Source organism: Lepidochelys kempii, chromosome 20 (genome assembly GCF_965140265.1).
Source record: "Lepidochelys kempii isolate rLepKem1 chromosome 20, rLepKem1.hap2, whole genome shotgun sequence".
NCBI lineage: Eukaryota > Metazoa > Chordata > Testudines > Cheloniidae > Lepidochelys > Lepidochelys kempii.
Genome location: NC_133275.1, coordinates 18,332,046 through 18,355,403, shown reverse-complemented (window position 1 = coordinate 18,355,403; position 23,358 = coordinate 18,332,046). Strand labels below are relative to the sequence as shown.

Below are 23,358 nucleotides of genomic sequence, written 5' to 3'. Positions count from 1 at the left end.
CTGGGCTAGATGGTCCACCGGTCTGACCTAGCATGGCAGTTCTTATGAACAATAAAGTTCAAGACAGATGGACACATGAGTTGGGTTTGTCTCTTCATCTGTGATAAAGATTCTCTCCACCAGATTCCAACAGGGCCTGATCCACAGCCCGATGAAGTCCACGGAAAGATAGCCTACAGCCATCCAGCGACATTTGCTTTCTCATTTGCGACAGGGCTGTAGGAACAAAAATACATTTACAAACTGCAGTCACCAAGAAGCAAGGCAACAGGGATTGGGCAAAGGCGCTTGAGCGCAAGGTGAATGCTGACGGGCACGGAAATATTCTTTACTCTTTAAAGCACAAACGTCACCATGCCGTCCGTAGACGCTTGTTTATTTACCTTAAAAAAAAAAAGTTGTAATCGGTTTACAAAGGAGCCAAACTACATTTTAATCTAATCTTTGTACAAAAAAAAAAAAAAAAAAAAACACTTTTAAAATGTGTTTCTGACATCATTACATCGGCAATTGGATTAAAAAAAAGCACAAAGACATTATTACAGGATAAAACAGTCTTTACACAGCGAAAGAATTATTGCCAGTGTTACAGGTTGCGCGAAGCGTGTGCTGTCAGCACCCAAAAGGTGAATCGAATTGAGGCTCCTCTTTGGAATGATGGGGGAGGCGGTCGGAGGAGGGACCAGGGAGCTACAGGAAGTGCTGGTGAAATGGTTTCACTAACCCTCGGGGCGGGGGGTATTGGCGCACGTTAGCTCACAAAAGCAACGGGCATTGGCTTGAACTAGCCACACCCCATGCACACAACCCCACTGTAATGCATAGAGTAGTGGACACGTGTTATTTCCCCAGCAGGCGGGGTGGGGGAAGTGAATTGCTAATCAAGTTTGAGGAAAAACAGGGCTGGGTAGATTAAAGCGGGAAGAGACCATTTTGAGCCATCGTGGGGTAAAAAAAAAAAAAAAAAAAAAAAAAAAAAAAGGGGGTAAAAACAGCCCAGTGCAATCCTGCCTGCAAACGGTTTGGCCACTTGGAACCCCTGTATAAAAAGGCACAGTTAATTCCACAGGGAACTGCAGATCTCAAAGTTATACAGGTGCTCCCCGTCGCACCTGAGAGCCTGACACAGAAGCAGCCAGTCATGTGCTTGAGTGAACAGTGCAATTCATTTAACGGAAGCAACAGACACAGGGGTGACACCTAGCCCCACTGACGTCAACGGGAGCTTTGCCTTGGTTGTAAAAGGGTCAAGATTTCTCCCACTGAGTTTGCAACAGGCCATCAGCATTGTGGCCCAAACCACCATAAACCAACCCAAACTTGTTACCGTAGGATACAAAGCAAGGATACCAGGCCCAGTATGGCACATGGAACTTGGCACAGCACGGGATATAGTCTGCTGCGAGCCAGCTACAGGCCCTCAACTGCGGTTGATAAACAGGGCAAGCCGAATGAGCAGAGGAGGGTGATGGGTATTAACAAGCGACTGTCTAATGAGACTGGCATGCATTAGCCTCTCCAAAGTGAGCTGAGCAATGGCAATGAGGCTCCCGGTGAAGTCCGTGAAAGCTGTGGCTGGTCAGCAGGGACGGAGAAATCTCATTTCTAAACCTCAAGGCGAAATTTTCTTTTGCAAATGGAGAGGCTGTTCAGATCCCCAAGAGCTGCAGCAGCCCAAGAATACATTCTCCCTCTGCCTCCTCTTCTTCCCACTGCCCCCAAAGAGCTGGGCTTATCTAAGACACAAAAGCCCAGATCCCCAAAGGTATTTAGGGTTCTAACTTCCACTGAAATCAATGAAAGTTAGAAGCCAAAAACCTTTGTGGATCTGGGCCAGAGAGGCTATGGCGTTGTACCAAGGTTCTCAGATACTTTATGTTCTTTGTATTAGCTGGTCCATCATGTACGTTAACAGGACCGGGATGGGGACGGGACATTGGGAATTAGCCTTTAGCAAACATCTACCCTACAGTTTGCCTGGATTTAGGCAAGAACTGCATTGCCCTTGCAGCTAGGACCAGCCACTTCACCTAGGTTCAAGGCACAGTCCATACCCGTGGTCTTCTGCTTGATTTCCACCTCCAATCTGTAAAAAGTTGTCCTGATGCCTACGTTGGTGCTGCTGCTCTTGGATCTGACACACGGTGTAACCATGTCTACAAGCTGTGCCGAAGCGTCCATGCTTCCTATGTAGACAGGAAAACTCCTTCTGCCAATGGAGCTAATTCACCTCTCAGAGGCAGTAGCCAGGTCAACAGAAGATCCCATTGACCTCGCTCCATCTACACCGGGAGTTAGGATGACCTATCTACAGCACTCAGGGCTCACAATCTTTCACAGCCCTGAGTGTAATGGGTCTGATTTTTAAGATTTTAAATCACTGAGGAGCGGAGACACATGCAGGGCCATTTGTTTCCACAGGAAACTACAGATTAATTCTGGTTCCCTAATGGATGGAAAAAAAGCACCATTCCTCTGTGGTGAACTTTCCATTGCTGGGACCTGTTCAACAATGTCACAGTGAAACCTGTAGAAACCTCAGTCCAAAGAATATTTCTCAAAGACGGCGCTTTAGAAACAAGACAATACCGTCCAGGCTGACCACCACTTTCCCTTCTAGTTAGGTTACACAGCCCCACAAGGACAAGGAAATTACAATTAGGGATCCTTTCGAACTCTTCTCAGGTTATACTAGGCTTCTTAAGTGACAATCCTGGATTAGTGGACAGCTATGTGGACGGAAGATGAAAGTACATTATGTTCTCAGTGGAGACACGGGCTCCCCCAGCATTCTGCTGCATTTGACATACTGGATAACTACTGACAATGTGGTCACCAAGTGATGTAACCTGGGTAGTTTCCAGAACTTCTCTAAATCTACCTTGGACCTCAATACATTAAAGAATGCAAGTGACAAGGAGGAACTGGCAATGTTCTCAGGTAGCTGTTCTAGCAATGGGCACCCGAATAGCCTAATGAGTCAGTTACTGAAATGTGTGGTTTTTTTTTTTAAACACTGCTTTCTACTAACCATCCGTAGCTTCCAGTATTCACAAGATGCGGAAGATATTGACATTTGACACAACTGGAATTCATAGTGCTTCACAGATTGTTAAAAAAATACAAATGTTTAAAGTTTCCTATATAAAAATATACAAGTCCAAAAATAGAGATAGAGAGAAGAAAGAAATCAGCCAGAGGAATTTACAGTGATAGCTAAGATTCCTCCCTCCCTGTATTTATTTTTTTTAAAAGGTAAAAATGTGTTCACACTTCACAGTTTGGCAGGACTTTGCCTCCTGCCAGCATGCACCGATTTCTGCTTTGAAGACAAGGAGGCATTTTGCAGGTGCAAAGGGGGAGGTACTGCTGTTTGAAACTGACAAAGCATGCTGATGATCTGAAAACACAGACACAGAGTCTGGTGAGGGAAGGTCACCGCGCAGTCATGAATTGGTAAAGGTACAAAACTCTCACATCCCGCTGTGGAAGAAATCTCTCTCCAAACCTAAGTGAGCGAGCCACACCCAGAATGAAGACAAGGGAACTGGCTGACTGACAGACAGACCTTGCCAAAAATTTAACTCAGATCTGAGAAAGGAACCTGTAATATCCCCCAGTTGCAGGGAATTTTCATACAGAGTTAAAAAAACAACAGGATTTTAAAGCAAACAAGACAATTGGGGATTAGTGCTGAGGTTTGCATTACGCTAAAAAAAAAAAGTTATTTCTGAGTGATCGGCTCTTCAGAGCCCAGCTACCTTGGCAACCATGGTCAGCCTGTGTGTCTTAATGGCAGCTTGATTAGAAATACCGGTTCCTGGTGTTCTGGGTTGCATCACATCCCATGACGAGGGGAAAGAATTTGGCTCTCGTGTAAGAGAAAAGGGAATTCAGAGAGAAGTTGCCCGTCTGTGGTATTGTAAGCTAGCAGCACAGAAGCCCCTGGTCATTTTAGAATGATCTGTTACTGCTATCCCATGATACTAGTCTGACTAACACATCTGTTTCCCCACCTCGCCAAGAATTCAGTTCTCTAGAACTCAGCTGGTTTGACGCAGGAAGGATGCTTAGATCCCAGAACTGCACAGTGTCCAAGCAATAATCTTCCGAGAGGCACACTGTTAGCTTCTGTTTGATTGGAACACCATGGTCTCATTTGCTATTCCTGACCCAAAAGCCTTGATGCATCATCTCCCTCACTTTCCAAGCAACACTAGAATAGAGAAGAAACCTGCTGTACTAGACTCAGCAAAAACCACCTCTCAGTGTCGGTGCCAATGAGTGGCTTTCTTATCAAAACTGCCTCTGTGCTCTCAGCAACTGGTCTAGGAGAGCTACTGAAATAATTAAGAACATCCACCATTCCTGAACTTTCTTATAAAGCCCCTAAGCACATGGCATTTGCCTCATTTCAAGTGTATTTTCCTTAGGTAGAACAGGTGAAAAGAAGTGTTTATATGCAAGGTGTATATAAAATATACAGCAGAATCACACTTGCTTTTAGTTAGAGAGAAAGTAAGCACCATTTACAGGTGTGATTCAGGTTCATATAAAGTTTTATTTCACCCCAACGTTGTTTGGGGTTTCTCCCTACCAAACAGGTTGCCTTCCTGCAATTCCATGCACATGCATAAAAAACTCCCTAGAAGCCTCCCAGCAAAAACCATGAAAATGGAATGGAAGAGAGTCCAATACCTCCATGTGTGCTGAAAATCAGCAAGAACCATGGGACCAAAATGTGGAGAGAGACACTGATTCCACTGTAATACCTGCCCTCCCACCTGCTACTTACCTCTTTCCTTCCTCTTTTTGAGAGGAACAATTAACACTGGCCTAACACTATCCTCTGCACCCTACACCAGATTTGTTTTACATGGTTTGATATTATATATAGTTACATAATCAACAGCAACCCATACGAAGGGATTTTAATTTTTAACTTCCAAAGCTGCTGCATTTTCCAACAGAGTTCCAAATATAAAAACCTTTCCACACAACAGACACAGACCTTTGCCTCCTGCTCTTCCAGACAAGGGCTCCATTGCAGCTCAGCCTTGATTCTGGTTAATGCAAACCCCAATGTTTCTACCTTCCCTAGCAAAGGGATTCAACAGAAGATCCAGCTTACAAATTAAAACCACCATCACCTGCCTGCACTAATAAGCTATCAAACACCAGGTTGCAGGAGTATATGGCAGTTTCCTGCATTTATTTTTATATGAAAACACACCAGAACACTGCTTATCGTCCTAATTAAATAAAATTCACCCTATTCCTAGAGGATTCTTCAAGCCCTTGTCTTTCCATCAGGTGTCTCTGAACCAAAGATTTACTAAAGAAGTCACCAAGCACTGAAATGCATGAGTTCACGAATGACACACAGCTTCATTATCAAGGATGATTTGTGGGTCAAGGGATGGTGGGTGACACACATGAAGGTGACTGAATTCTCATCTGGAGGGATTCTAAATCCTGAAGCCCCCACATAATCTACAGTGCACGATGTCCTCTTCCTGCAATTTTATGCTGTTGTAGGGACAGCTCGCTCCGTTTCAGCTGGGCTTCACAGAAGGGCTAGGGGAAATGGACGGGCCTTAGGGAACACCCACTTTGTTGTGGCTGCAGCAGGAAGGGCGGGGGACCAAGAGTGAGTTGGACAGAGGAGTCTAGAACGATTCAAAACTACCAGCCTCCAGACCCACCATGGGCTTGAAAAAGACTAAGAGGAAAAGATGGCCAGGAAATTTCTTTGTTTCCAATTACTGGTTTGGAAATCTCTGAAAGAACGGGGAAGCCTTGGAGACAGAAAAGCAATGTAGTGTTGGAAGAAAAAATTCTGGCAAGATGATGTGATGATTTAATCTGAATAAGAGACCTGCGTCCCATTAACAAACAGCCCCAGTACGGGACTGTGTAACATGTCCACTAAGCACCCGATGCCTGATGTCCATGTCTGGCAGACAAACTCCCTGCCATTTACAAATGTACCAGCAGCCTGCCAGTCTGACCAACAGTGTATTTCTACTCACCCTCTGCACTAGCATCAGCAGCTGCTCTGCAGTAACCCTCAGATTAGGGATGCAAACAGGCATCCCCTCATGCTACATTTTAATCAGACTAGGCACGATACTATGGATAGACACAGTGTTATCGGTGGTCTCTTCTCCACTGCATTTTCAGCTAATTCATTGGTTTTTGCCACTCGACACTTGAGGTGTCTTCATCTCACCAGCCCTGGACGCACTGACATTGGCGTTTTGTTTTTAAGACCGACTGCAGAAAAATAAATTTGCCCAAGACGCCCCTTCCCTCCCCCGCAAAAAACTCAGACTGCATTATGGGTCCCGGACCCTCTTCTGGTAAATAGCTCGAGTGAACCCGCACAAAAACCTTTACAATCAATTTTACATGTACACTTATGCTCCGAATGAAACAGCAAGGGTTAAAATAACTTGGATAAGAGAATCTCTGCAGCAAATACAATTTAAAATAAAGCAATGAAGGGAATAAGGCGGGGAAGGAAGAGGGTGACTGTTTTATATGAAGAAAACCTCACCCAAATAATTAAAAAAATTAAGGAAAAAAGAAACCTAAAAGCAGAGCATACAAAAAGCTAATTTTCTTAAGGTTACAATGTAAAATGTAATATAGCATCTGAACAACAGCTTGGGTATTGTCTCATTAACTACCCACGGGGTCATCTGTTCAAAGATAAGGCATCCAAAATAGACCAAACACTTTGGTCGCAGCAATTTTTTTCCCTTGCTCAAATGAACACGTTTTATATTTTTATATATATAATAATAATATAGAATCTTTTTTTTTTTTGCGCTAAAAAGTATTTCAATGATCATATACATTTACCAAGGCATGTTGGCATCAGGGGTACCTACTGAGGGAAAGATAGGGGAGAAGTTATGGGGGAGAGGGGAAAGTCGAGTCAAAAAAAGCTCTGGCATCCCCATGTAGTCACTGGGCCTCAGAGGTCTGAGCCGATCGCCGGGCCTTGTTTTCAAGTAGCATTCCTGGCAGAGAGGAACTGGGCTCTCGTGCTAGAAGGTGTGACTGACCCTACCATCTCAGCACACTAGCAACGAAATATTTATCTTCTCCCTCTCCAGTCGGCTCTTAGACCCATGCTACCTTGAACCCCAGATTTGGACACTGTCCATGACTTGTGGTTCACAGAGTCTCAAAATCCATTCCCGCTGATGTTGATGGACTGGAGATCTGCCACTTGCATGACATTGATGCCGCTGCTTGCAAGGCGTGCGATGCCCTCGGGACAAATGGCTTCCATGGCCACCATGTTGGTTGCGATGAGGGCCGATGGGGTTGGCCCACTGTTTCCCTCTGAAGTCCCTGTGTCCATGGAGACCGCAGAGACGTTCATGGCCACATTGTTGGCTGTGCCTCCCTTCTTGTTTTGGTGGGTCTTGATGTGCTTGGACAGGTGGTCGCTCCTCATGAAGCGTTTTGGGCACTCCGGGCAGGCAAATTTCTTCTCACCTGTAAACAGCAACGGGAGAGAAGAACCGCTCAGCCATTGCAACAATGCGCTTGCTTAACGTCCTTATGGGAAGCCAAACCTTTCCACCAGGAAGAGCCACATTGTAACAAACAAACAAGGGTTCAACATACAAACTGAAATCTGAATAAGAAGCAATTTTCGGCTACTGCCTAGATGAAGCTCACAGAGCAACCTCGACAGGTATTAAGGGAGAGAGAGGGGGCGCAGCACTTTTCAACTGCCCTTCAGTGAAAGATAGCTTATTTCTGAGGGGCGGAGTCCTGCTCTCACAAGACTTGCAGTCAGTGCCTTCCGCCAGCTGCTAACATCCAAGTGTCTTCATATTCTCCTCTCACCGGCTTTCTCTTTCACTTTATACAACTTCTGACCAAAGCAGATTTACTGGTGATGAAAACATACCAGGTGTCAAAAGCCATTTAGTTACAGCACTAGAACCAAAGTCTCAGAATTATGTGGGATGTAGCAAAGAAGAATTCATCCACCCACCTGCCAAACTGAATTTATTATGTGGAGTAAAACACACCCTCTCCCCTATAACATTGAAGGCCCTAACCCTGAACTGTGAATCATGCACTCACAAAGAGCTCCCCCGGATTTCAACAGGGCTCTGCTCAGTGTGGATGCTCTCAAGAGTGAGATCGGGCTCAGATGTGTTATTTCTTTGGCTCTGTCTCCATGATGGCCTCTCAGACCCTCTCACATTTATCTCCCCCTACTCTGAATGTTACTTCCCCCTGCGGGCGGCTTTCTGAACAGTTCTAGCTGTTCCTTGTTTCGGGGCTCCTAAGGCGAGGAAAACTTCTCAGCTGAAAGTACTGCAGAGGATTCACTTAATGCAGCTGCGAATGAACAGAAGAGTCATGGTTTTGTACAGCTCGTGACAGAACCTGTAAATATACTTGTACTGCAGAAACCCAAAGCAACAGATGATGAACACTGGGCAACACCAGGCATATAGTGGAGAGCGCTGGCAATCACAAGGATCTTGGAAACCCTTGCAACATACATACAAGGCTAGAGAAAATGTGAAGGCTCCCCCAGCCCCGGCTTTAAGTGCACCTTTGCTCCCTTCGCAGCCAGGGCAGGTTCCCGGGCTTACCTGTGTGCGTGCGCTTATGCCGCTGCAGCTCGTCACTGCGCGTGAAGCGCTTCCCGCAGAACATCCAGCTGCAGACGAAAGGTCTCTCCCCAGTATGCCACCGGAGGTGAGCCCGCAGGTGGGATGTCTTGCCATACACCTTCCCGCAGCCTGGGATGTGGCAGATGTGCTGCTTCTTCTTACCGGGATCCCCAGAACCCCTGGAAGAATCCAGATCAATCAAGACATTAATTTACAGAGCCTCTCAACTCTCGCTAACAGGGAGGTGAAACATCAGCTTCCTAAACGTGGCATCCGGCGTGGCTGCTGAGCTCACACAATGGAAACCCCAGGTTACCAGTCACTGATCAGAGCACTGACTAGACATGCCTACTTACTGCTCAGATGCTGGGCTGACATTAGAAACACAGGGAAGTGGGAAGGACGGTCTCCTGGCTAGAGGAATCAGGGCTCTCTAGTCTTGGCTCTGCTCTATGACCACCAGCAAGTCAGCTCCCACTCGATGCTTCAGTCTAACCCTCTGTCAAACGAAGAGGACGTCCGCATCCTTGGGGATTGGTGGCTACAAGGTACTCCAGAGGTAAAAGATGCTGAGCACTATTGGGTTGGTAACTGTATCCACACCTTTGGATGACAGGTTCTTATAAAGAGTGAAGTGTTATTGGGAGAGTCAAACCTGTACCACATGTGCACGAAAATACTCCCCAATTAAAGTCAGACTGGGAACTGTTACGAGCAGGTAAACTGCCAGTTTTAAAAAGTCTAAGTCGGGGGGGGGGGGAAGAGATGGTGGATGTGAGGGCTTCAGAGGGGCCACAGAGGAGTCACTTAAATCCTCAGTGAAAAAACAGAACAGGAACCTCTTCAGGAGTCGTCAGAAGACATGGCCCGGCAGGTGGCTCCTCAACAAATCTGTCCCTATTTTCACTGTGTGTGTAAGAAACTTTTTGTTCCATGGGGTCTCTCCCCACTCCCCTTTTCAGTACATTTTTAACTAAAAATTCTCCAGTGTAACAAAGCCACTGTGAAAGCAATGGGGCATGCGGGCCGAGCCCAGCAATGGGGCACGCGGGGTATGACATGAAGAGCAAGTCAATGGGAAAAGAGGAAGAGGCAGTGGGAGGGAGGGGACGGAGGGAACGGGAATGGCTGTGTTCACAGATTTTAAAGGGGAGCTCAAGCTGCTGTTCATTCTGAGCGACCGCTACTGGCCAGGCAGGCCCGTCACATAGCTGACAACTGAAATTCTGTCCTTAATGTACACCAATGGCCCTGCCACTGTTTGGAGATACCCCCTAAAGACCTAGGCATGACGAGGTGCCAAAAAGGAGGGAATTACGGTCTCCGATGCACATTTCTGGCCTTGTGGGGTTTACGCTGACTCTGTATTTTGTTTCAGCCCTACTTTAGCGCCTTCTGCGATACCGCTCAAAGCTTTAACACGTGCTAAGGTCTCCTCACCAGCGAGGCAGGGAGCTAGCTGCATTTCTCCAATGCAGGAACCGAAGCACAGAGTAGACACTAGGAGCCTAGACTCCACTCCGCCTCACTCTGACCAGTCTCTCCCCATTTTTAAACAAACCCTGCCATTCTGGAGCACTGTTCTCTGGCAGAAGAACCCAGGCCACAGGAATATACAGGGCTCAGCCCTCAATTTCTCACAACAGGAACATGCTCATTTCAGCCATGAGGTTTAGCCCTTTTTCTGCACCCGATAATACTTTAGCAATGGAAGAGGAAGCCACTGAAGCAAACACTTTATAACCTGATGACCGCGAACGCAGTGCACGTTCAATCCAGAGACAGTAAAAATCTTTCAGTTACTCATGGCGAAGTTTTAAGGGGAAAAACAAAACAAAAGACTCTGAACAGCTTCCATGTGTAAGTTTAGTTTCAGGAGCACCCAGGAACTATAACACTAGCTGAAACCAAAGCAGAACGTTAGTAGATTTAGTGCAAGTTTCCCTCCTCCTCTCATGCAACTGAGCTGATGCCAACCCAGTCTGACATCATCAGCCCCTCACTCCACTATTCCAGTTCTACAAGGATGGGAAGCGGAGAGACCAAGATTGCTCAGTTCTGACCACGTCAGTTTAATATGAGGCACCCAGCATGTGCCCCAAAATTACTGTTACCCACCCTTCACCAGACCTGGTCCTAGGGCTCCCGGGAGAGAGCACTACTGTAATCATCCGACCTGTCAACCTATTTTATTAAGAGTGCAGCCTGGATTGACTTTAGTTCTTGAAGGCCAAGGCTGCTAAGTGACTTACAGTCTCCATCCCTCTGGGTTTCTGAAACTCCCTACCATCATATTGACAATCCCGCTTACAGTTTGAGGTACCCAGTTAGCAAATCCTACCGTCCTTCGCTGTCTTTGCAGTATGGGCAGGTGCAGGCTTCTCTCCGCATCCTTCGGCCTTGTGGCTGTGGGTCTGGACTAGTCTCCCCTTCTTCCACAGTAGCGTTTTCGTCTCCCATTCCGTCACCCCCTCCACCATGCAGGCCCAACTGAGCACCATGATCACCTAGAGGGAAATATCTGCATTACTTTTGGATCAACATCTTAACCAGCAAACCCTAACCAATGAGGAAATTAAAAAGAAGGAAAAACAACTACAATCACTCGTCTAATTGCTAGCTGGCATTTTATACACGTGATAGAGAGTCATGCCACACATCTGAAGGAGCTCCTACGAAGGGGGCGTCCTGAGTGAAGAATGGAAGTCCACAGTGATATTTGTAAAGCAGCTCCACCCTTGCCAAGGCACTTTAAATACAAGTAAATGGAGCGAAGAGCATAAATGCTCTGCTAAGTGTAGATGTAAAAATCCCGACCAAACTCTACTATTACCTATGGATGGGGGTCTTGATGGTGTCAGTTGGATTCTATTGTGGACTAATCTTGGTGAATTCTCCCACTGTATTTTCTAGACAGTCATGTGGCCAGGAGTTAGCTGCCCCTCTACAGACCCTTCTGCGGTCTCAATTTAGATTTGGGAAGTTATTAATTTTGCCCCACCCCCGTTTCCTGTACAAAGCTTCCTTACACAAACCATTGTCAGGGTCAAAAAGAAACAACCTGGTCCAATCCTCCCCGACTCCCCTTAGGGAACACTGAACAAGTTACTTTTTGACTTTCTCCTCCCCCAACGAATCACTGGCATCCTTATCCAAAATGGACCCAGGAGAGGAGATCAAAACAAAACTTCCTTTCTTTACTCCATAGATTTGCCAGAGTTATCGAGGTTTAAGGCAGTTGTAGAGCATGTGTGTCTTTCAGGAAAATAGAATTGAGTAAGTCAATATTCTTATCTGCCAACTATTTAAACCATTTTGGTTAACCCACTCTGGAAAACAGAGACAAAATAAGCGTGCAAAACTCCACCACCGAAGTCAGTAGCAAAACTGCAATTGACTCCTCGGGGACCAGGATTTCACTCCAGATGTTCAGATTTCCAAAGAATGGGTCTCTCTTCTCTTACTTGTTTGTAAGTCTGAGACTTTATTAGCTGGGCTACATAATCATAGCTATGAAAGTATGTACTTCAGTAAAACGCACTCTGGATTACTGACTGTGACTTTACTCTTCTCTTGCCCCCAGCTTCCAAAAAGTGTCTACAATTTTAAAGCTAAACCTGAGAGTACACACAAAAGTCTGCAGCCAAGTTATATTACACAGCATTTCCCTAGGCCAAGCATGTACCACTTCTGGCAAGAACTGTGAGCATAAAGTCCAGCCAGAACTTTAGTATTCTAAACGTACAGACCCCAGAGACAATCTACACAATTCTCACACTATGCAGATTTCAAGGCAACAAAACAGACCTCGGATTAATGGAAAGTTCAGTCTCAGAAGTTCTGTTGTAAGTAGAACTTTTCAGAAGTGCTTACAGTACGTTTGCAAATGTAAAAAGTTCCAACTATGTTAAATACATGTTACCAGAGTCGGCATCAGCATAAACTAAAGAACTCCTTTATTGTTACTGAATGGAAAATGTACAGTTTCCTCTGGCACAGCTCTGAAATGGGCAGATTCCTGAGTAATACACAGGGTATAACACAGAACAATATTACAGCCAACATCCTAACATGCTGGTTACTTGTGTCTTATGGGCAGCAGAGAGAGTTAGGGCATAGGACAGCCTGTATTTTCGCCAAGGTCACTACTTAGCTAACATTATTCCCAAGTCAAGGCAACAGTTGTAGACTGTGTGTTTGATGAGCTTAAAGGCGAAGATGAAGCAGGAGCAGAAGGGCAGTTCTCACCTTGCCCAGACAGAAATGGAGTAGCCTTTCCATTGCAAGCTGGCATTTCCGTGCCCAGCGCTAGCCATACACTAAAAATGACATTCTTTCAGATCCTGGCAGCAAGCAGGAATGGAAAAAAACATAGTCAGTTTCCACTTGCAACACAAAGGCCAGATGCGTGCAAATTTTAGAGGTTTTAATAATGTCTCACGGTTTATTCAAAGCAAAAAAGTTTCTCTCTTTGGTACTTTTAGACTGCTAGGCTGATCAGAATGAGGACAGTTTTCCTTTAAGTATCTGTTTAGTTTAAAATGATTAAAGCAACAATCCAGGAGCTAATCCACAAAACAGATGCAAAGCCTCCCAACAATAAAATGAGGAACAGCAATAAATAAAGCAGCCTGGGAGAGACTGTAGTTTTAGTAGCGTCTATCAACGCAGATATTGTTGGCGCTCGCTAGCTGGCTAATGACTGCGAGCACAGAAAGAGATGTATAAAGTTGAAAAATCGTCTGGCACGGTTCACGCGAGGCATTCTCCATCTCAAGGAGCGATACCTAATTACAAAAACCATAGGAACTAAAGCGTGTCACCGACAAGCTTCCAAATACAGACGAACATATTAAACATTTGTAAAGGGGGGGTGGGAGGGATGGCAAGCTTTTAAGCCTATCAATTTTCATTTCCATTTTATTGCTCCACGCTTATGCTGTCATCTAATTGCTTCTTCAATAACCCTAGCTACACTTCTCAAGTGTTTTACTTTCCTTCAAGCTCCACTGCGTGATTATTTTAATGCTGAAAACACAGTAAGTGGTGCAGAAACAGCAGGCTGTGTAATCTGTTTTCAGCTGCAATTAACATATGCCAATAGGTCCAACAACAGATTTAAACTCATATGTTTTCATTGGACTGATGCATGAAGCGATTATGGCATTGTAAGAGCTGTAGCATAGTTAAGGTTGCTGTTTAAAGCCAAATTTTTGATCCTTTCCTAAAATCCATACTGTGATCAGTTTGAAATTTGGAATGTCGCTTCAGGATCCCGGGTGTAGTCTGAGGTGCAAATCTGGGGGGCCATTTGGTTGATAAGATACAGGCCCTCCCCCAAAGAGTGACCTGATTTTTAAAACACAACCATCATCAGCTGCTGTTTGCACAGGTGCAGCTCACGCTGCAGGAAACTGGAATAGGCCGAGCCTGTGCAAACTGTTTTATAGCAGCTTGGGGTTTGCACTGGTGTAGTACACCAACAGCTATCACAGATGGCTTGTATCAGAGCAAATAAATGAAGACAGTAAGGCTCCAGTCAGCTTGCAATTGGTGCCACTCCATTGCAGTTTCTCCGTAGGCAAGTCTGAAGGAGATTAATGTGTTGTGAATTTCCTTATCAGTTAGAAGCAGAAGGAAGCTTCTTGTGGCAATGTGAATTTGGGCACTAAGGTATGGTTTGGAATTCAGTGGAGTTGCCATAGTCTGTATTGATTCAAATCAAAATGACTGTTAATGTCCACGTACAAAAGTGAATCAATCCTCTGTTGTGCAATACTAATGAGCAAAATGAGAGGTTAACCCTCTCAATACCAGCCATTTAAGCTACTACTCAGGTTGCTGATAAAGTATGGAATTATTTTAGTGATATGGAGAAGGGTTATGAAGTGAAGGATCTGGGATACCACAAGTATAGCACTTAGGCAGATTGTAACCAAGTGAGATGAGTAATTTTTCTTTATTAGAATCCTAAAAGATTATCTATATCCCTAAATCAGGGGTTCTCAAACTGGGGGTCGGGACCCCTCAGGGGATCATGAGGTTATTACCTGGGGGGGTCACAAGCTGTCAGCCTCCACCCCAAGCCCCACTTTGCCTCCAGCATTTATAATGGTATTAACTATATAAAAAAGTGTTTTTAATTTATGGGGGGGGGGTCACACTCAGAGGCTTGCTGTGTGAAAGGGATCACCAGTACAAAAGTTTGAGAACCTCTGCTGTAAATCAATAAACAATACCACAAGGTTAAGGAACTGTGCATTAAAAACAACTTGTAGACAGACAGGCCTACCAACTGAACACAGACAATTCACATGAATTAGTTCTGCACAATACAGACCAGTCTAGTTAAAGCTTAGCAGATCCAAAGCTAGGCTCTCTCAGTTTAGCTAAAGCAATTCAAGTATATAGACAACAGACCTGTACAGAGCTCACAAATAAGCCTTTCAGTATGGACTAGCTTAAACCCATTAGAGTGTGTGGGACCATTTAAAATTCCTGATTTAAAAAGTCTTCTTCAAGACACAGAAAACCAAGGAAGAGAGGTGAAGCATGGGCCAGCGGACAATGTACTAGTCCAGGTCTCAGAAGACCAGAGTTCTGTTCCCAGCTCCAGTACTCATTTGCTGCATGGCGTCGGGCAACCCCACCTCTTGATGCCTCTGTTTCCCCTCCCATCCTTTGCTGGACTCCTCTACTTAGACTGAAAGCTTGCTGGGCAGGGATCGGCTCACTTCATGTTTGCAGCTGCCTTGTGCTAAGTGCTGTGCTGTCTTAGGGCTTGTCTACACTGACAATTTACAGTGCTACAACTTTCTCGGTCAGGGGTCTGAAAAAACATCCCGCTGAACGCAGCAAGTTTTAGCGCTGTAATGCGTCCGTATAGACAGTGCCCTAGCGCTGGGAGACATGCTATGCCGTTAACGGAAGTGGGTGTTTTTGAGTGCATCAAGGTACTAGTATAATATTGCGGGGGTGGGGTGGGGGTGTCATGGAAAAGGGGGTGTGCTTTCAAAGGCTAGTGTTTGGAGAAACCTGCCCGGAAGAGATAAACACCCAGATATCCTGGAATTACTGATATCCATTTTCAAAAGCTGCCTCAAAACCTTGCATGTGTCATTTAGACTCGGTTGAGACCCTTTGAAAATTCAGTTCTTCCTCTGGGATTACGAGGCGATTATGGAGAGAAGCAGAGCTACAGATTACAAGCTTTCCGAGGCTGCAAAAGCAGCACCCACGCACATTCTTTGTCAAGCAGCTCTGCAGCCTCAACCCAGCTGTTATTTCCCATAACTCTCTCTATACATAACGACAAGAAGCTTCACTCTCCATAGTTAGAACATGCTTGTTAAAGAACACCACACCACAAAGTGCAAAGACTTGAAAAGAAAGAATGAGACTGTTTGAGGGATTGGGTGTGAAGTGAAAAGGCCACCTCTATCTTTGCAAGACAGGAAAAATTATTAGATTTAAACCCAGACCACTGTGAAATTTTCACTCTAAGATACTTCAAACATGAAAACACCTTCACTGAGATATGAGAGGTTACAGCCACGCAGAATTTAAATGTTGAGACTCTCCAGTCAAAACACAGCACTTAACGATCAGTATTAGACTCTATTCCTGCAGCTGAAGAACAGTGTCCCATTTTGAGCAATGCTGATTGGGTAAAAGGTTCACAAGAAGTTGCCTAACCAACTACTACAACGAGGATTACAACATGGATACAGACTAACATGGCTACTACCCCTCTGAGACCTAACCAACTATTCTTAGTTGATTAATAAGTCTGCTTTCACCAGCAGGTGTCACTATAGTCCTAATCCTATAGGAATAAAGACATGGCAGAAGGCCCAAGAGTCAAGCTAAGAACAATATATAAATAAATGGCTAACTTCAGATGTCAGTGACCATCTAACATGTGTTAAGGGCTCCAGAGACCTGTGAAGTACACGAAAAGCTACATATTTGACTGTGGGCAAGAGAATATGTATAAAATGACTATATATACTTTTAAACATTACACGTTTTCTCTTCCTCTCCCATCCCCAAAATTAGGTCTTGTCCAAGCACCGGAATTTGCCCTGCTTACAGCCATCAGAACAGCTGCATCAATACAACCCCTACCGTCTGCAGGCAAAGACACTATTTGCACCAAGGGAGCTGACGACTGTTTGAAAGTAGGGAAAATACCACTAGTGCAATTGCTGGTTTCGCCTGCCTGCACTAAGCACTTGCACTCATGGCTGTAATCAATGAGGCCTTAGGCTGCAAGAACCAGTATATGGCTAGGAGCACCAGACAAAACCAATGGGGGTGGGGAGGGAGAGAGAGAATCAGACTCTCTTGCCTAATGGTTTACTTTGCAGGGAAAGAGTTAATGAACACTATTTTTTGGATGAGGGAGCTCAATCACAATTTGCAAATAAGCTCAGTGTGCACCTCAAAAGTGGGAACTTAAAATAAAAGGGCAGCAGCTCAGCATCCGATGAAGTGAGCCGTAGCTCACGAAAGCTTATGCTCAAATAAATTGGTTAGTCTCTAAGGTGCCACAAGTCCTCCTTTTCTTTCTGTGAATACAGACTAACACGGCTACTACTCTGTAACCCAACAAAATATCAGTCCTAGAACAAGCATACCCCATGGGAACTCTCAGAAGCAACCATGCATTGCACAACACTTCCCTCAGACATTTTTGAAGCGCAGTACAATTCATTATCTGATCTGGTCACTTGGTATCTGAACATACACAATCAACTCCAAATTCTTCAATGCTGCTAGGAACATATGTAAACAAATGGCATCATATAAACACCACTGAGAAGGATGAAGGGAAAGGAAACAATAAACACTGCAGGCTGACTGACCAGGTTAGAACCAATTGAAAAAAAACTGCAAATAAAATCCATGTGACTAGCCCATTCACACAATTAAATTTAAGTTCTTAGGACAGTTTGGCCTTCCTTTTCAGGCCGTACTAGCATTGGCTTCTCAGGTAAACACAATGTAACAATTTTTAGACACAAATGCAGTATCTTGCCCCAGAAAACACTTGCTAGATTATTTAAAACAGCTACCGCCATGAACTGAAGTATGGTTTTTTTAAGTGGCTAGTGATTCAGGACAGGTTTACACTAGAAATTTTTGCTGGCACAGTAATGTCAGTTAGAGAGTGTCATTTTTTAAATGATATTTCTCTACTGGCAAAAGCCCTATGCCTTTATACCACCGTTAAAGTGCTTTTGCTACTACAGCTTGTTTCCTTTGGGAACCAGGTATAAGACATATCAGCAAAAGCACCTACACTAGGAGAAAAGGAGGACTTGTGGCACCTTAGAGATTAACAAATTTGTTTGAGCATAAGCTTTCGTGAGCTACAGCTCACTTCATCGGATGCGTGAGTTTGCCACTATAGGCGGCTTAGCACTTTCTGTAACACCTTTAAAGAGGGCTGATGTCTCAAGATAAGCCCCCTCCCCCCAAAAAAAGGAACCCCAAAACAAACAAAACCCACACAAGCTTTCTAGTCACTTTTGAAAGTCTTGGCTTGGAGCTCCTGTACTAGTCAGCAGCAGCATTCCAGGCTCCCTACAAAGTTTAGCAATTTTAGGACAGAACATTTTCATTACTCAAGTTCTTGCAACATGTTTACACTCTGACAACAGAGCGGAGGGAAACAAGGATTTTTTTTTAACTTCGTAAATTAACAACAGCCTGTATAGCACTGTGCATACACTCTATCATTTGTGTGCCGTCTTTGAGGAACTGCTGTTACATGAGTAAAAATGTGCACAAGAGATATGTACAAACACAACAATGGGCCTGAAAAACCCCAGCTTCCTGTCATTACTGACTCCTAGCCTCATTCCAATCTTCAAACATGCAAAAAACTACATTTCTACGCCATCTTCTGTTGGCATTTCATAAACAGAAGAAAAAAAAGGGTTCATTCTGGCAAGCAATTATTTGATTCTAATCATGGCATAAATTATTGCAAGAGGGGGAAAAAAGACCACTAAAAAAAAGGGAAGGCATGCACTCTTCATTCTTCACATAGCAGAATGCTCTGAAGTCACCAGAATACAGCGGTATTTTATGAGAAGGAACAAAGCCTGACAATTTACTTTCATCATCTTCATTAATATAGACTGCTTGTCAAATCATTCTGCCCAGATCACAGACCATTCCCAGGTTACAGAAGCATTGAATGTACATCAGTGGTTCTCAACCCACGGCAGGATCAGCATACAGCTGCAGCCCATGTGACATCCTCAGGGTCATACAAGTAGTATATATATTGTGTGAATGCGGCCCACATAACACAGAGAACTGCATATGTGGCCTACCATGGTAAATATGTTGAGACCTACTGATGTATATTAATAGCTATGCAAGTATATTTTTCAATGCTCTGGGTTCCAAACAAGGAATATTTTTTCAGATAAGACTGATGAGAGAGTTGCCATGGACGTACAGCTCCAACATCTTCAAAATGAAGCTGACCCAATTCTAATACGGTCCCTTTAATTTTGAAGCAGTTTCACCCCTGCTTTGGCCATATGTATCTGTTGCTCCTTCACCTGACATGGCAAAAGCCAGCGTGAAACAAGATTGCCTATCATGGACATAATCCTGTTGTATGAACACAGTTTGAACATGCCGAGCACAGACATACCTCCTCCCTTCCTCCCAGACATACCTGCAGACAAAGTACACCCACCCCTTTCTGGTGCTGAAATACCAAACAGGTGCCAGTACATTGACAGAGACACTGGAGCACCTTAATTTTAAGTGTCAAAGGGGAACCCCGGTGCAAAGCAGGCATTAAAGGGTAACCAAATGTGCCACCGCATTAAGGTAAAGGTCTCACAATTTAGGTGGCCATTACTAATCCAACTGGATGAAGTACAAATGAAAGATACAAGCAAGTAAGACGAGCAAGGATGACACAAATGCAGCAAAACAGGAGCCCTTTCACTGACCACAATCAGGAGGAAACAGACAAACTACATCCTGTAGGTAACGGTGTATGAAGATGGACGGGGGGCCTATGATTGCCTCTGGAGGGGGGTTCAAAATGCTGTAAGCACTATGCTAATTCTGCATCAGTCTCACACTAAAGACGGAAGACCCAAAAACGAGAGAGTCTTGGCAGACGGTTTTTACAGACAAAGTGGTTTCTTGTTTTTCAAGCCACTGGTCTGAGAAAAATGATAGGTTGGGATTTTTTTTTTTTATGTTCTAAAACTGGGTGAGGAATGCCCTCTGGATTCTAGACAGAATATTTTTAGATCCGCCACTGTTGACCTTGAAAAAAATGCCCACAATATTCACCTTTATGTAGGATCCGAACACAACTGTGTCTTATACAAACTCTGCAATGTTTGCAACGGTTAAACCCATCCTGGATAAAGAGGAAAGCAAAATAAATAAATAAATCACTAAATGAGAAAATAAATTTTAACTCTGAAATGTAACGGATACTACAAAGAGACAAAAAAAGCCACAAGATTTTTTTTAATTAAAGCGACACTGCCAAGTACAAATAAAGCAAAGAGGAACTAACGTGACCAATCCAAACGCACCCAAAATATTTCTTATACATGCAATAGTTCTGTGTACGAAAGTTTATTTTTGGTCTGTGGTAGTTGGTAGCTTCAGAAAAACATTAAAAGAAGCTTTCTAGCTCACAAATCCAATAATTCTCCCAAGACCCCATTCTCTTCCCATTTCTCAGCAGATTTTATAGCCCAGAACGACAGCAAGATCCTACGCTATCCAGTATTTGTAATTTCTCTAAAATATATTGCACTACAGATACTATAGCAGATCAAATAAAATTAAACTACACTAGCCACATAAAGAAGTAAAGTACACTTTGCAATGCAGTATCCTTGATTTTATCTTGTTTGCTTAACTTGCTAATTTGCAAAATTCATTAATCTGCAATCATAGTCATTTGTGTAAATTGGAGAGGCTCTATGTTAATTCTTTTGAGTTATGGACAGCTGAGTGGGGAACACATGGTACTCCTTGGAGAAGAGTGTGCTGCTTCGAAGCTATACTAAAGCATATTGAGTAATTGTATTTTAGTTTGGTGTTTAATGACTTGAAGCTACTCAGCAAGTTCTATGATATCCTTTAATTGTTAGAGGGTTTTATGCTGCAAGTTAAATTAAATTGAATTCCTCTGGGGGGAAAAAAAACTCACAAAACTTTAACCGCTTTTTCCTGACGTAAGAGAACAAGTTTGGTTTCACAGTGGCAACTGAGTAATACATAAGAATGGCCAGACTGGGTCAGATCAAAGGTCCACCTAGCCCAGTATCCTGTCTTCTGAAAGTGGCCAATGCCAGGTGCCCCAGAGGGAATGAACAGAACAGGTAATCATCAAGTGATCCATCCCCTGTCCCTCATTCTAACCCCTTTTTAACAGACGCTACTTACAGTCAGATCTGATGTAAACAATGCAGGACATTTGCACAGAATACCAAACCTGTCAAACCAGTATAGCTGCCAATACTTTCCTGAATCATAAGTTGCACAAGGCAAAGTTCTAAAGCGAGGTGCAAGCTAAGGAACAGGTCTCTGAGCAGAGTAGTTTGCAGCAGCCCCGTGGTATCTGTCTGCTAAATCAACTCAGTTACAGTTCTCAGAAACTTCATTCTGGCTCCAGAAGGGAGAGTAACTTTAAAATTGGCACAACCTGAACACTGCAATGGATGGAATTAAACAGAGTGAAAATTTCCAGAACATTGTTATATGAAAGACATGGGCATTTTCACTAATTAATGGCTTTCCTTTACACTTTCCTCTGACTTAAAGACAGTATAAAAGCCTATGCAAATACAATGCTGTAATATGAGGCAAGATGTTCTGAGTATTTCCAGTACACACTTCCTATTATCAAGGGTTTGAAGCTGAACAGAGTTCAAATTTGGCTGAAGCCAGCCACGCAGTACCAAGGTTTTGTTTTGACAGTTTCAGGGGAAAAACTCCCAAACAAACCGGTTTCCTCTTATTGAATCATACAAGGTGGGGACTCGACTTCTCAGATACCAGTATTATGGATATTTCTTCAATTAAAATGAAACTATCTTTTGTGGAGAGTGAGGGGAGAGAAACAAACCATCTACAAGAAGCTGAGATACTGAACGTTAAGTATTACACAACTGAATTATTTTCTGAAGTTGGGTAATTTGATGTGATCAATGAAACAATTACAGTAAGTTAAAAAGGGATCTTGTCAAGGCTCCTTGCCCTAAAGTGGAACCTAATTTACCCCTCTTCCCACCCCCAAGAGTACGCACCATGTGGAGGTCTCATCTCCCCCAGATACAAGGTCTCTTTAAAAAAAATATTTAAAAAATCATGTATTTGTGCCAGCAACCCAACAGCTATGGGAAACCCCACAAGAACAGAGTTATGACACACAGTTGGGCAAGTTAGGGATGCATTTGGTAACCTTAGTCTCTAAGGTGCCACAAGTCCTCCTTTTCTTTTTGCGGATACAGACTAACACTGCTGCTACTCTGAAACCTGTCACAAGGAAACATGTTTCAAAGGGTTATTTCTTTGACATGGGCCTTTAAAAACAACATTTTTGCTCTGTTCCTCTCCTACATTCAATGGCTTAGCATGCATCTATTCAAATACTTTACTGAACCCTGAAGCCAAGTTCCTTCTACCAGCATGCTTGTGCAGGTAGTGGGAAAAGGAAAGAGGAGAAGAAACTGGTTCACATTCTCAAACATGGCTGAAACATGAACGATGCACCATATTTTGATGAAGGTTATAGAGAAAGACCCAGTGTGACAGCACTATCTCTGCTAACTGCTCCACAGGAATACAAAATACTATCTGAAGCCAGAGGAAACAAACTGCTGCAAAACTAATCACAAGGGATTGAGGTACAAATAGTCCGAGAATGGCAGAGAAAACTAAAGTAGTGAAAATTTTACACCACCCTTAGCAGAAACTCACACTATAACTGATGGCATAGGCTCAAAGCTAGTATCTACAAAATGTCTCAAGACTGCGATTGAGGGGAACATGAGAAGGAGAATATCCAGTGCGGTTCATAATGCAATGGGACAGTGTGAGAGCATAAGGGTCTGCCTGCACAGATCCCTCTACAGGATTGGGGCCCAAGTTGCCCCTGTGGTCGAATGACAGCCAAATTGAGTGTAGGAGGAGAAATTGGTGAGACAAAGTCAAGGTATTTCCTTGGTGCAGATTTTGTAAACAAACACATTACAATAATTCTGTTTGACCACACAGGCTGCTGCTTCTTGCGGGACTCCCTGATTAGGAAACAAGTGCCCTGACCCAAGTAGCCGCCATTCAGAGCTTGTGCTCTCCAGCAATTCACACAGAATGCTTCCATCCAGATCACAAAGGTAAACAATGATTTGAAATTTAAAAATGCAGCCTTGTTCCAGCCACTAGCCCGCTGTGTTTGGAAGGTGGAAAACCCTGTGAGCTCCACTCTCCGCCCCCTGGCTGCATGAGCTTGGCAGGTGGCATGAATGTTAGCCTCCTCTTTTGTACTCAGCTGTTTTGCACTACAAAAAGAGCCTCAGCTGAGTACTTTCATGCATGCATTCATCAGTTAAGGTCCTGAATGCCTTGCATCAAAGACACCTAATGGGAACACATTACAGTAGCCTGTTTACCTAGCACACACTTTACCCAGGCAGTAGAC

The 23,358-nt window shown here is 43.9% G+C and overlaps 1 protein-coding gene across 2 annotated transcripts in view; it reads right to left on the bottom strand.

Moving 5' to 3' along the window:
- Positions 1-364: 364 nt before the first annotated feature.
- Positions 365-23,358, bottom strand: part of SP1 (Sp1 transcription factor) — a 34,022-nt gene continuing 11,028 nt past the window's right edge. For both annotated transcript variants that reach the window (XM_073318995.1, XM_073318996.1), the window contains exons 4-6: positions 10,996-11,161; positions 8,634-8,833; positions 365-7,512 (exon numbers count right to left, since the gene is read on the bottom strand). In XM_073318995.1, the coding sequence (XP_073175096.1) occupies positions 7,196-7,512; positions 8,634-8,833; positions 10,996-11,161 (683 nt within the window). In that variant the 3' untranslated portion in view covers positions 365-7,195. The remainder of the gene's footprint in view (positions 7,513-8,633; positions 8,834-10,995; positions 11,162-23,358) is intronic.